This window comes from Chelonia mydas, chromosome 9, assembly GCF_015237465.2.
Source record: "Chelonia mydas isolate rCheMyd1 chromosome 9, rCheMyd1.pri.v2, whole genome shotgun sequence".
Lineage (NCBI taxonomy): Eukaryota > Metazoa > Chordata > Testudines > Cheloniidae > Chelonia > Chelonia mydas.
In genome coordinates, this window is record NC_057855.1 from 91,287,901 (window position 1) to 91,303,356 (window position 15,456).

At 39.6% G+C, this 15,456-nt stretch overlaps 1 protein-coding gene across 10 annotated transcripts in view; it reads right to left on the reverse strand.

Moving 5' to 3' along the window:
* The window catches only part of AFF2 (AF4/FMR2 family member 2), a 405,287-nt gene that overhangs the window by 189,407 nt on the left and 200,424 nt on the right, over window positions 1-15,456 (reverse strand). For all 10 annotated transcript variants that reach the window (XM_043522588.1, XM_037909514.2, XM_043522586.1 and 7 more), the window contains one exon: window positions 537-578. In XM_043522588.1, coding sequence (XP_043378523.1) covers window positions 537-578 — 42 coding nt within the window. The remainder of the gene's footprint in view (window positions 1-536; window positions 579-15,456) is intronic.

Consider the following 15,456-nt stretch of genomic DNA (forward strand, 5'->3'; position numbering starts at 1 on the left):
ACCTGAAGGGGCTGCACTCATTGAGACTGAGAGCGGTCAATAGTGCAGCTAGCCCTGAACTGTGACTGGGATTACCTGGGATTGGTCTACACTTAAAACTGTGGAAAAAAACACACCGCCTAGAGACATGCCGAGAAAATCCCCAGTGTAAATGCAGCTATGCCGACGGAAGAGTGCTTCAATCAGCGTAGCTAACATTGTTTGGGGAGGGGGCGTTCCCACATTGTCTGAAAAATTCCTTCAATCGGTGTATGCAGCATCTATACTAAGGGGCAATGCCACCATAGTTAGGCCGACATAGGCGCTGTAGTGTAGACATAGCTTTGGAAAAGGAGAAATGAGGGTATGTAGAACTAACCCCAACATAGATAATATTTTGGGCCTAGAAAACCTTGACAGTGTCTCTTTAATTTTGTACTCACTAGTTTAGTGTTATTTAAATATAATATTGTGAACTCTGTATAGCTTACTGAACAAAGATGAGACACCAGAACCATAATTAGAAGATGATATAGGAGCAAAAGCATTAAACTCACCCGTAATATTTCTTCCACACAGCTGTCATTGGGAAGGCTAACCTAGGTTTAAAAAAAAAAAAAAGGTCAGTCAGTCACAGAATGCAAAGTTTATTGGTTAAAAGCAACTAGGGAAGTAAATAGATCTATTGAACCACAGCTAACAAAGAAATACCCCATTCTTTGAAATACACTTCATCCAGTGATCATTACCAACAGAATTTGCCAATTTAAATAACACAAATCAGTAGAAAGATTCATCTCTACAGTTTCTTAAAGATATTTTTGTAAGTGTTTTGCTACAAACAGTAGTTTAGAAAGAATATAGTACCCTGATTTCCCCACAGTTAAAAACGGGCACTAAAATTGCTGGAAACGTTTACAAATGATGAAGATATCAACCGTTACTCCAATATACAGAGTTCAGTGAGAACGCAGGGTACGTTTTAACTTACAACATGCTACAATTTAGGGCAAAGATGATAATAGTTAAGAGTAAACTTATTATCAAGCATCTTTTTATACATCTTAATACACTAACAGCTAAGACAACTCTTAAATCCTGAACATGGACTATAGTAAGACACTGGTTAGACTCTAACGGTAGTTACTGATTCCTCAGTCTCTCACTTCCTGGGCCTGTTACAGGTTAAATATCCTCTAAAGACTGAAACGCACACAGGAATCCATCTTGAGAGTTTTGAGATATCTTCTATGTTTCTTAAAAATATGCATTACATCTACACACATGCACACACAGACAAGTAGGTGCTGGTAAAATCTCGCAGTGTAGCAATCTAGGTCTTTAAACATTACTGATGCTATCTGCCGTAATTCCCCATTCTAAATGTAGAATACCGCACAAATACCCTAAATACTGCAAATAAATATATGAGCAATAACTTTCAGGATTTTAAGAGCACTTTGGGGAGGCGGGGTATATACATTTGGCAACAGTTAAGTTGTATGCATGTACAATAGGTTTTTATTATGCCTATCTTGCATGGGTACACTAGATTTGGGAGAATGTGCACAATGAACCCACTCCCCATGCACACTGCAGCCACAATTTGGGGGGATACTTTCAAAGGTGCCCTTGGAGCCTTTAGTTACTAGAGCCTGGTTAGGGGAAGCCAATCCATGTCCAAGCCTCTTGCCCTCCATCCCCACCCACATCAGCCCATGCTGCAGAGCTTTGGTTGGGACAGCCACTAACTGTGTGTCCCTCTCATTCTCAAATCTTGACACAGGCATAACGTTTAAATTAACAGCATGATAGAAACTAGAAACAGAAATTACCTATTAGGTCGTCTAGTATGTCTTCTGCAGGATTCTTTCCCTATACACACTTTTAGAACTAGACTGGCCACAGCACTAGAAGTCTCAGGCAAGGAGGCTTCCACACCTCCTTTGAAAGACTATTCCACACTTTACTGATCTCATGGTCAGGACATTTCCCCTGACAAACAGGCTATATTTTCCCATTTTCATTTCATCCTATCATTTCTATGGATAACCTCTTCCATCACTCTAAATAATTCATATCCCTCCATGGTATTTACATCATTCATATACATCTGTGCACTTTTATGCTCCATCTTACTCCTCATGTATATTGTATATTTGACTCTTATAATCTTACCTAATAAGTCATCCCCTCCACCCTCTCTCATCATTTTGTTGCTCTTTTCTGAACTCCCTCTGATTTGTCAATATCTAGGTAACGAAGTGCCCAGAAGTGAACATGATAAATGTGGCTCCTACTATTGACTTTACCCACTTCAGCAGCCACTATTGTCGTATCTACATGTCAGACCATTTGGGTTAAGAAAAATATCCCCTTCTCCTTACATTCTACCTAACTAAAGTCTAGCTCCCAATCCTTGGGTGGAACCTTTACTCCACGGAAGCCAATGGAAATGTTGCCATTGACTTCAGTGAGCCTGGATTTCCACGCAAGGTGTCTCTGAAAGCTTCACCTGCATATCCTATAACTTCTGTTTCACACACCTCTGCCCTAATCCCTCTCCTTTCACTTCTTTCATGCTTTTTCCTCTTGACAGCTTCTAACTTCTTTGTTCACCTTCACTTTTTGCCTTCTTTCCTATACCATGACCAGCTTTCCAGCTAACAAACCCCGGGACCTCTCCCTATTCAAATTCACCTCCCCAGTTATCCATTCCAGTTTCAGTGACCACCCACCACTAAGTTTTGTATTCCAGTGTGCAGCAATTTCCCATTTGTGTCCTTGGGACTGTTAGTCTTTTGGGGCAAAGTACCTCTTCCTTATTTTACATAGTTCTCCTAATGCACAGCACTATGTAAGCTTACATTGCTTAAGAAATAATAATACAAATACACAATTTTAGTTGAGTAAAATCTATTATATATACTCTGTAATCACAACCTGCTTCAACTGGCAACACTCACTAATAGCTCTAAATGATCATGCATCAGTTTTGTTAATGGCAAAGGAGATTTCTTTTAATGACTTGACAGAACTTTTGTTCCCTTTGGCATTGCTTTGTTTAGAATCATGGGTATTAAGGTAACACATGATCTCAAAGTGCTGTGACTGGCATACAGGGAGAGCCTAGCAGGAGCAGGCACAAAGTGGAAAACATTTAGATGAATGCAAAACATTAAAAGAATACGTTTCAGAGTAGCAGCCGTGTTAGTCTGTATCTACAAAAAGAAAAGGAGTACCTGTGGCACCTTACAGATTAACAAATTTATTTGAGCATAAGTTTTCGTGAGCTACAGCCCACTTCATCGGATGCATGCAGTGGAAAATACAGTAGGGGGATTTTATATACACAGAGAACATGAAACAATAGGTGTTACCATACACACTGTAACGAGAGTGATCAGGTAAGGTGAGATATTACCAGCAGGAAAGAAAAAAAACCAACCTTTTGTAGTGATAATCAAGGTGGGCCATTTCCAGCAGTTGACAAGAACGTGTGAAGAACAGTGGGGGGGTGGAGGGGGGAGAACAAACATGGGGAAATAGTTTTACTTTGTGTAATGACACATCCACTCCCAGCCTTTATTCAAGCCTAATTTAATGGTGTCCAGTTTGCAAATTAATTCCAATTCAGCAGTCTCTTGTTGGAGTCTGTTTTTGACTTTTTTTGTTGTAATATTGCCACTTTTAGGCATTGGCCAAACTGGACAGTCTCTACGTAAAAGAATAAATGGACATAAATCAGACGTCAAGAATTATAACATTCAAAAACCAGTCAGAGAACACTTCAATCTCTCTGGTCACTCGATTACAGACCTAAAAGTGGCAATATTACAACAACAAACTTTCAAAAACAGACTCCAACGAGAGACTGCTGAATTGGAATTAATTTGCAAACTGGACACCATTACATTCGGCTTGAATAAAGACTGGGAGTGGATGGGTCATTACACAAAGTAAAACTATTTCACCATGTTTATTTTTCCCCCTACTGTTCCTCACATGTTCTTGTCAACTGCTGGAAATGGCCCACCTTGATTATCACTACAAAAGGTTGTTTTTTTTGTTTTTTTCCCCTCTCCTGCTAGTAATAGCTCACCTTACCTGATCACTCTCATTACAATGTGTATGATAACAACCCATTGTTTCATGTTCTCTGTGTATATAAAACCCCCCTACTGTATTTTCCACTGCATGCATCCAATGAAGTGAGCTGTAGCTCACGAAAGCTTATGCTCAAATAAATTTGTTAGTCTCTAAGGTGCCACAAGTCCTCCTTTTATTAAAAGAATAATTACTACAAAAGGGCTATCATAGAGAAGATCAATGTAAGACTTTCCGTACATTATTATTAATGGATTTTTAAAAGAAGGAGACCATTTTTTCTAAATTCATATGGTAGCTCCGCATTCTCAGGCTATGTCTACACTATCACTTATGTCGGTATAAATTATGTAGCTCAGGGGTGTGAATAAGCCCCCCCGCGACATAAGTTATACCAACCAAAGCAACAATGTGGACAGCGTTATGTTGGTGGGAGAACTTCTCCAGCCGCTCGTTAGGGGTGGATTAATTAAGTTGATGGGAGAGCTCTCTCCCATCAGCTTAGAGTGGCCACACTAGGGAGTTTACAGCGGTGCAGCTACATCGGTTTCGCTGTAAGCTCTCTTGGGTAGCCATAGTTTAAGTGACTTGAAAAGTACAGATCTGTCAGATACTTAGTCTATCCTGAAAAAACCTTTCCAAGCGTGAATCAGAAACTGAAGATTAATTGCCCATTCAGCTAACAAGTGCACGTGGCATTGCACCGCACACTACGGGATCCATGCAGATATTCATCAGGCCAAAGACAAATATGGCTAAAACAGTATTTGCAACCTACACAAATATTAGTGCTGTAAGGAATTATTATTAGAATTTACATGAAAATGTCATTGACATCCCATATGAAATACCACTATTCTCCAAATCTATAGAAAATCAAGTGGTTTGAATGCTACAAGGTGATTTTTTTAAAGCTTTCATCAGTAGTCACATTTTAAAAAGAAACACTTTGAGGTTAGATTTGTACATACTTTTTGGACCTGTCTACCTCTGTGAACAACATGATCTAACTTAACAGGAAGGATCGATTCTAGGATTTATGTTTTGTTAAAACCAAGTGCTTGCTGCTCACATCATGAGCTCTTTTCTCATTCTGCAGTGTATTCATGAACTTTTGATTGAAGAACAGTTAATATTACATAAGCTGCAGACATAAGTCCTGAGGTAATGTAACTTCAATCAAACCGAAAAGATTCCACAAGTTACATGGTACACTGAATTCCTCTTCCAATTTCATTTTAATCCGGTGAAACTCCTTTGCATCAAAAGATTTTGTGTTTATTTTAAAATATTGCTTCCGGGGGTGGGGTGGGGGGGGAAACAGGTCATATGGTCAAAATATTCGACCTAAAAAAGCGGTCTCACAACTGAAAGAGTATACCTTAAATGATGTAGAACCTAAGGATTTAACGTATGACTTGGTTGGCCCCATGTTAAACTCTGGGAAGGAGGCATGAGGAATATTAGAATGTAAGGAAAATAGTTTTAATGTTATGCAAATCAAATGACAGTGAGTGACCTGTTATAATATCTAATGATTAATGTTGATATAACCTTCCATTTATTCATTCAGCAATTCCTTGGCCACACTCTCGTCTTGAACTATTTATAACTTGCATGAGCTCAGATTTTGTTTATGCTACATAGGAAAATTGTGTAATATGCCTTTCCCATGTAATTTACATCAGATTGGTGTTTATCAATATGAAAGTTTCAAAGGAGAAGACACTTTTTTGAAATGCCATATTGGGAAAGGAGTGGAATTGGCATTAAGAACTCGGCTGAGAACTAAAAACTTCCAGCAAACTTCTGGGAAGTAAACAGCGCACGTTAGTCTAGTCCTGAAAATTCAAGTTTGGTATACAGTATCAGACTATGGATAATCTCTTTGGTAGGACTAAAGGATTGTATTTTAATTAGGATAAACTGTTCTCGAATAAACAATTTCTCTGACAACTGGCATTCAACAAGTAATGCACCTTTCCTATCTCTGTCATATTGGAAACAAACGTGTCATGTTAAATCCCATTCTTCACTTGCGTCTGAGCACCAATAAACTCACATATCAACAGATCTACTTCCAATGTCATACCCTTTATCTAGGAACCCATTGTGGGCTCTAGAGAGATTAAGCTAATGCTACTGTTTACTTCTGTGGCCATAAATTGATTTTTCACTTACTTGCATGAAAAGATCCTGTACACATGCCTTGATCAATCGTTTTGATTGTGCACTACAGGGTGTTAAGAGGAAAACTCTTATAAAGCCAGGAATGGCAACGACAGGACTCTTAGTACCTGCCTAATTCTATGAATGCCTTCAATTCCTCCAATGTCTCCTGTGGTGAATACTGTGTGGGAAGTGGGTCGATCTGTGCTAACAATTGCAAAGTTCCCATATATGGTGGAAAGAAGAGGCTTCCCTCAGATAAAATTAAGACTCCAATCGTTAGCATGCATTCAACCAAACCCTTCCAGGGTGCCAGTATGATGGATTTGTTAACAAACAGCTTTCAGCCAAAACACCCGTCTGGATGTGTAGCATGAAGATTACATAACAATGAAGATAGACCAGCAGAAGTGGGGGTTCATACGGATGAATAGTGCACTTCAGATGTCATGTCCTCCAGTCATTGTAGCATTTTTGTTTCTCATCTCTGTACTTTATCCGGTTTTGCTATATCCTGACTAAACTGTGAGGACCAGACACAGTACTTCAGTGGCAGCTGCATGACGGCTATTTCCCCCTTATATTTACATCCAAGAGCAGTTTTGCCCATTTCTGCAATGGTGTTGCATTGCAAGTTCACAGTTAGTCTTCCATGTACAGTCAACCCTAAGCCTTTTTCAGACTCATTCCTTTCTAGATGGCAGTTTATCCCTCAGTCAGTATCTGTGCTATTTATTTCCTCTCCTGTGGTGGACTGCTCTATACTTACGTGTAGTGAATTTTATGGCATTGCATACACCCCACTGGTCTAATGTCCCCTGGTCGCTTTCCAATTCAGTCCTCCTGTCTGTTTCCGATTTCACTATGATTTTGACATTCATGTCAAAGATGCCCGAAATAAACGTCAGGCTGATTTCAATAGCTGGGAGTTTTCTGGGTTTTCCTTACTACCTTTAGTGCAAACAGGTTAAAACAGGTGCAGCAAATGACCAAGAAGTGAATATTACTACTTGGTGCTATTTCCTTCATGAGGTTATCACCAATATATTGTAGGACTATGTGTTTGGGGTCAGGAACCTGAATGGAGCCAAAATAGTGGTACTGAAATAAATCCAAATAAAACGGACTCTCCTGGTATTCAGACATGTGTTATTATGTCACACACTTATTAATTCCTCAGAGAGCCATTTATGGGTCTGAATTCACATACATATGCTGTCTTCTCAGAGAACCTCCAATCATGCAGGAGCTAAAATACAATGAGTAGACTAGATTTCACAAACATCTCCCTGGGGCATTCAAAAGTCTGTGAAAAATACATATAAATACAATATAAAAACTAATAAAGAAATTCATGCCTGCAGCACAAATAAAACAGCAGCCCCCATGCGCACCCCTTACATACATGTCACACTATGGAGAAGTTATGCCAATCTCTAAAGTTACTAAAGAATCTGAACAAGTTGCAATTACTGAATCAAATTCTAACAGCAGTTCACTGGTGCAACCACACCTGAAGCCACTGTGGTTGTGGCAGGGTAAGTTAGAGAAGAATCTAGCCCCTTTTCATGCACAAAGTGAGTTAACTAGTAAAACAATTCTCGGACCTGATCGTAGGTCTATTTAAATCAATAGAATGACTCCCACTGAATTCAATGGGCTCTTGAAAAGGAGCCTAGTTCAGATGTCAAAGCTGTCAATCTCAGGTAACTTTAGTTTCCTTACACAGAGCTAATGAGCCTAATATGCTCATCTCCAATCATTTCCTCTATCAGCTAAATAAAATGACAAGGTCCGTGTGTATATATAAAAGAATAGTCCAAAATTCTGAAGGAATTACATGTTATTTATGGACACTGATTGAAATAGTTTGGAAGTTCAGCAGCATGATAATACCAGATCAATCAACATACCATCACACTGCCCAGCCTTAATCAAGTAGGCATTGGTAAATCTTGCAGCAGTTTTACTTGTTACCAAAACATTCTGCTTATTTAAATACAAGCTATTGTTTAAGGCCCCATAAATACTGGAAAACAGCAAACTACTGAAGAACTTTATATATACGTATATATATTTTTCTCTAAGAAACATAAGCACTAGGGTTGCCAGGCATTCTGTTTTTGACTGGAATGCCCGTTTGAAAAGGGACCCTGGCAGTGCTGACCGGGACATTAAAAGTCCGGTCAGCGGTGCAGCAGGCCTAAGGCAGCTCCGCGCAGTTCCTGGAAGATGCCAGCATGTCCCTGAAGCCCCTAGGCGCAAGGGCAGCCAGGGAGGTGCCCCCGTCCCGAGCCACGGCTCCGCAGTTCCCACTGGCTGAGAATTGCGGCCAATGGGACCTGTGGGGGTGGCGCCTATGGACAAGGGCAGCCTGCAGAGCCCCCTGGCCGCCTCTTTGCCTAGGGGCCACAGGGACCTACCGGCTGCTTCCAGGAGCCACCTGAGGTAAGCACTGCCTGGAGCCTGCACCCCAAACCCCAGCCATGATACCCTTCCACACCCAAACTCTCTCCCAGAGCCCACACCCCCTCCCACACCCCAACCCCCTGCTCTAGTCCTGAGCCCCATCTCACACCCCAAAACCCTCATCCCTGGCCCCACACCAGCGCCTGCACCCCAAACCTCTGCCCCAGCCCGGTGAAAGTGAGTGAATGTGGGGGAGAGTGAGCGACGAAGGGAGGGGGGATGGAGTGAGCAGGGGTGGGGCCTTGGAGAAGGAGCGGAGCAGGGGGCAGTTTAAGGGTGTTCAGTTTTCTGACATCAGAAAGTTAGCAACCCTAATACACACTCATTTAAACCATACCGTCATATTTTCATCTTGTCCTTGGAAGAGACAAAGATGTTACCCTGGTCCCCTCCATTAAATCGATAGTCAAAAGTGCCCAGACCTAAAATGCCATGTTGCACTCGTTCACTTGCAATGGCAAAGACAGACTAACGGTCGGTGCAACCCCTGGCTCCTAAAATAGATGACGTTCCAAAAATAAGAATTAAGGGTCTGTTCCTTCTCTCAGTTACACTGGTGTAAGTCAAATGCAACTCCTTTGAAGTCAATGAAGCAACATGAATGTAAAACTGATCTAAATGAGAGGAGAATTTGGCCTTTTGAGCCTAATTCTACTCTCAGTTATATCAGTGTAAATCTGGGACCAAATTCATCTTTGGTATAACTCTGCTGAGGTCCTTGGAGTTTCCACCAAAAGCCCTTGCTATATAAAAGTAAAATATCTACATTTGACACAACTATGATTCTGAGCTTATTTACACACATTTTATATGGGCGTATATTCAATGACTACAATTATCTTAGTCCCAATATACACTGTGCTAGTGAGATCAGAATCAGCCTCTACCTGTGCAAGGGCCCACTGAAATACTAGAGAAGTCTCGACGTCAGTGAAGTTGCATCAATTTAACTGAAAGCACCAATGTATTCAGATTGGAAAACCAGAGAATTTTAAATAGGAACATCTCAAAAATATTGTCCAGCATAAAAAGATTTTTTAAATATACCTACATGAATACAAGGGAGTTTGTTTTGAACTCTTATAAATATACTCATTAAAAAGAAACACTTCTCCGTATGAATTTTTATACTAGTTTGTAAAGACACAGCTGCAGGGTCAGTGCAAGGACCTAAATTAATTGCTCGAACCTTGTTTGTAAATTGGTCATTTTCACAGATCTCTTCACTAGAAGATAGTGACTCATAAATTTCATTCTTAAACTGTCTTTTCAAAATACAGGCCATAATTCCAAGTGCAAGAAAAACACCATTGCATTCTGAGGAAATAAAATCATCTTTCTGAAACATCAGAAAGGTTAAATATCAATGGTTGTGTGTCCACGTTAACAAAACTAACTTGCAAATATTTTGTAGTTAACTCCAGTCCAAAAAAGGGAAACTTGCTGAATGAAAAAGAAAATGATAAGTTGTTCCTACACGAAACATGAAAACAGTGAGACTAGTGTTTGCAACTTAATGGGGAACTGATCCAAATTCAGGCAACCATCTAGAAAACCTGGTCTTATCCTTGTTATATATTAAAAACACTTTGGATGATCTGAACTGCCCCTGGATGACACTTATCACACCTCTTTGTTTTTTTGACAGTATATAACAAAGAAATCTGAAATCGAATGGGATCTTTTTACTACCTCCCTTTTAGTTACGTTTGTAATTAAAATGTATTGATCTATTAATGCCAAGGGACACTGCTAAATGTATTCCGTGCAGAAGTCATACTTTTCTTGAGCTTCTGAAATCTTTTAGATGTGTGTGTGTACTTACATACTGGTATGTGTGCTTTAACTGCTCACTAAAATGAGAGCATATCTAAGAATAACTCACTTCCATTCGATTTATAAATCACATTAATTAATTCTACATCTCCAGCGGTGTAGAGACCAAATTCTAATACAAGCTCTAATTAAAGAAAAGAAAAGGGGGGAAAAAGCCCAAACACTAGAACTGAACAGAGAAGTAACTGTTTAGCCTCAAATTAATGAGGCGCTATACTAAGCAAGAATGTCCATAAATCCCTAATGAGGATTTTAAACACATTAAAACTTCCTAATACAAAGTGTTTGCCTTCCTTTTATCCAATAACAAATAAGCCAATAATTTTCTGCCTCTAACTGATACTATTAACTGTCATGGCATGTTTTATTTGACAAACCCTCCATTCAAATACAGTAAAACCAATTAATTTGCCTGCTGTGAAATGTGTTTCTTGATAGCTTTTATGTGATTTTTCTTCTCAAAGAAATGTAAATAGGAGGTCAACGTAGGTGCCTGATTTTGCTTAAAAATATGCCACAATAGCTATAGCTTGTCTAGTCAGTTTGCATTTCAAATGAATTGAAAGATAACCTCCATTTTCAGGTCATCAATCACATAATGGCCTCCTGATAAGTAAACAGTTACAGATTAATAGTTTTATTACTAGGAAAATGGTCACATATTTGAGATGTGATAGTTGCAAAATTACCACTTTATTCTCTTATAAGTAATGGTTTGCAGTCACACTGCTTAGCCTCTCTGACTTTATCAACCTAGTTACCACCATATCTTCCCATCCAATGTCATTCAAAAAAAATGCACCCTAGATCTTTGTGCTGAGGAAACTGTTCTTTAAAATTGGAGTTCAATCCCAATGCTTTTATCTGAAAACATGACAATATGTTAGCTTTTTGCTGCTGTTGTTGTCGTTGTCAGAAAAATCGATAGAACAAATAAAAGATATTTCTGGGATTTTAAGGTTCCCAAGGGACTTACTTAATAGATGCAATTAGGGTAGAAAGGCAACACCATGTTACCTCTGCCCCACAATTAAGGCATATCTGAATCTCTCAGCTCTCCCAAGGCCGTGTCACTTAGGAAGATCAGTCTGCAAAAAGTACACGCTTGACACCGTGCACTTCATAGAAGTGCTTGCTGCTTTCAGTTTTTGCCCACTATGTGAACTATATTGCATTGTAAATAGAAGGCAAAATAGAGGATAATGCATGGCCCACTATGGTTTATGAGGCCTAACTGAATGCCAATTAATCTTTACAACACATGTACAGTTCCATCAACCCATGTATTGCATCATGGTTACATAGAGACTATGGTTTATTTACCTTAAAATGGAAACACAGAAAGAAAAAAAAAACAAAGGAAAAGGAAATAAATAAAATGGAGATGCATACCACTGCTGATTTTTGACATCAAAGCCCACTTATTTAAATGGCTGCTATAGATTACAACCAGAACAAGGTAATTCATGTATCACACCACTGACAGCTGATTTTCTAACCTCCATCCACTCTCCTGCACGTGCATATTTCTTATTGCAATAAGCAATCAATCTGCAAACTAACTCTGAAGAGATCTGCCAAGTCCTTTTGGCACAAGCAAGGTGTGTTCATGGAAAGCAGGACTATGACAAATCAAAGATCGTGAAAATGCTTTACAACTCTATTAGCAGCAAGCTTAATCTCTGTTCCATACCATACCAGATTGTTCTTTGAGCTGCAATCATTATTATTATCAGTTGAAGTTTCTGCTAGAATGATCTGGCCCTTTGTTACTTGGTTGGAATTTTTTTATATATGTATTTATTTACTTTCAAAGGAATAAGTAAATTAACAAAATCTGTCTTCTCTGCTCTTTAAACAGATTCCTAATTAACAGTTAAGATATTCAGTTGAAGCACTTCTGACAAGTGTCTTAAAGTGATCGTCTCCCTCATCAACAGAAGTAACAACGGCATGCTCTTCTCTAATTCTCAGCTAATAAAAACACAGGCATAAAACACTTAAAAATATTTAAGTGAAAATGTTGTTTTACAGACAGCCAAATACCTGCATACTAATTCTGGGGTGGACTTAAGACTTCCTCGGCCAGGCTCTTTTTCTCCATTATACGTGGGTAAAGCAGATGTAACTCCATTGAAATCAATGGAGAGAGGAGAGCATGAAACTGATGTAAGCTCAATCAGAATCAGAACTGAGCTCCATAATCAAAGTCTGGAGTGAGCTCCAAATTTGCAGAATGCAGCCGTCTGGGATTAATTTGGTTGATAATATCTAAATGAAAACATATTGAGAAATGATTGTTTTAAAAAGATCTGAGATGATCTCTCACAAGAACAACTTTTACATCTATCTCCTAATCGAGACTTTGGATTGGGCTAAAACCACCTGACACCATTTCACTTGCGACCTTTTCAACTGTCAAAGCAGACAGATTTTTATCCTACAAGATTCAAGCCAAAGCCTCAAAGGTGCAGTGCCAGCGCATTAATCCATTTCACTAGACAGTCATTGAAATTATAATTCAAAGTTCAACTTACTTTAGCATTTTCTGCTGAAATATTTTTGGCAGCCCAGGGCAGAAAGTCGAAATCTGGTTTCCAATGGAGACCATTTCCAATGGTTTCTAAATGTTGGCAGTGAAAATTCCTTATTGTCAAAGAGATCAGCAGATGCCGGCTTCCATTAATTTACTTTCTGTGACTGCTGCTCACTTCAGGAAGCCTTTCTTTACCTAAGGATGCTGACCTGCTGCTGGACCCCATCAGAAACAGACAAGAAGAGACACTGATATATTAGGAGACTGGGGACACTTCAGGGAAATTTCCTACAGCAGCATTGGCAGATTCCACTGCCTCCATTTATTCTGACTGATGCCATAAGCAGAAAAACAAGATTTGTAGAGCAGACACATAGCTGGAAACTGCAAAAGCTCCAAACTCAAGATAAATAAACCTACCCATATGTATTACACTATCAAGAGCAATTCAAGAGTCTAAAGAATCAGTCAGAGGCCTTTCCTCTTCCCAAGCAGCTTGTCAGAAAAGCAAAGGGGGCTTTTGGATCTGAAATAACATTACTATTTAAACTAGCCAATTGGCAGCAAATCCTTTGTTATAACTCCTTTGGGTGGCCCAGAGGTCTTTGGGTAAGAAGTCACCAATAAATAATGATGTTTCATTAATTCACTTATCTCCATCTAAGCAAACACCTATGTGTACTTGTAAGACATGTTTCATTAAATCTGACATGTCTTCTTTCTTCATTTTACAGGTGATGCTGGCAAATAAAGCCTGACATCTTGTCCTCATTTCACAAGGGCTCTTTTTTTTAAAATGGCTTCTAACACCTATTATGCAATAACATGCTAGTCTGTTAGCATTTTCAAGATCACAATTTTATCTGCTCTACAAATTATACTCCATCCCTATCTGTTCAAAGTTTCTTAAATCCCGAATGCAGAGATATTAGTCCCTTAATTCAAAACAATGAGAACACCGCCGCAATGACATACGAGCAATGGAGAGAAAATGGAAATATGGAAACAGTGACAACAAGAGGTAAATATTCAGCATGACGTGGGGGGGGGTTAGTCATGGGATTCCCATTAACGTTAATGGGAGCTGAACAGTTATGTCACAACACAATGCAATGAAGGTTTGCCATGAAGACTGCATTATCTAGGTGAGTGCCATGTTTCATTAAGAAGAAGGGATCTAATGTCTCTGTTCGCAGGGACAGACTGTTAATGGAAGCAGAAAAGAGACAAGTATGACGGATCACACACCTCACCTGTAAGAAATGCACCTCGGAAAAATCTGGATTGCAAAATTTCAAAGGGACATCATGAAGTTACTAGTCATCTTCCTACACCCTTAGAAAGCATTTTCTTGGCACTTACTGGTTCTGTCTCCTGAGCTTGGTGTTAAAACCCCTTTCTGCAGCATAACCAGCTTGCTTTGCCTCATACTGGTGTGTGTGCCTGTGCATGTCTGTGCGCCTCTCCCTCCCTCCTTTATTCCTTTTCTTTTTAGATCTTACTGCCCAGGAAGAGCCAATGATCTAGAAACTGTTGCTAACTTTGTTTCCTATGTGCAGCATGAACCTTAAACAGTAGTTCCACATTCATCACTCTTCCTTTGGATTCACGTTTCTGGGCTATTCCCTTCGATCTATAGTTTACCATGCTATATTTGACCCACATATATTACCTTTGATCCAAAGCGCAACTCCTTCTCACATCATCGGCTCAAGGCCCAATAAGTCCTTTATTAGGCAGTATGTAAGGAGACCCAACATTCTTTTTTTTTTAATTTTAAGAACTTTATGATGTAAAATATTACAAAATAACTATGGAACAAGAGAAATGGGAGGCGATTTGGGGCCTATAGGCTGGCTTGGCATAGAATTGTTATGTGACCTCAAGGAAATCACTTGAGTTTTCCGTGTCTTGGTTTCTCCATCTGTAAAATAGAGTGAATAGCATCTATCTACCTTATAGGGGGTTGGGGTGGGTGGAGACTGGGTTTGAGGCTTAATCCATTCAAGTGCTCTAAGACCCTACGATGGAAGGTACTACATAGGAGTGACATGCATCTGTGAGGCTGTACACAAATGGCGATTCCTGACTGGCTGTAAACATCAGTCCTCAGTAAATGGTCTGACCTTTCCCCCCACCTATTATTTCCATTTTATAACTGAAATCAAGCCCGACAGACTGAGCATTGCAGGGGAATAATGGCTGTTTCAGGATGAGTTTGCAGCCTCATGCCCCACATCACACCCAGAAATGCTATGCTGCCATGCCTTTGTTCTTAAATACAAAGGGTCTCCAAGCACCTGTCTGCTGGCTGAACTAACAAGCCTGTGAGCTCCTTGTCAGCGTGCCACTATCATCCA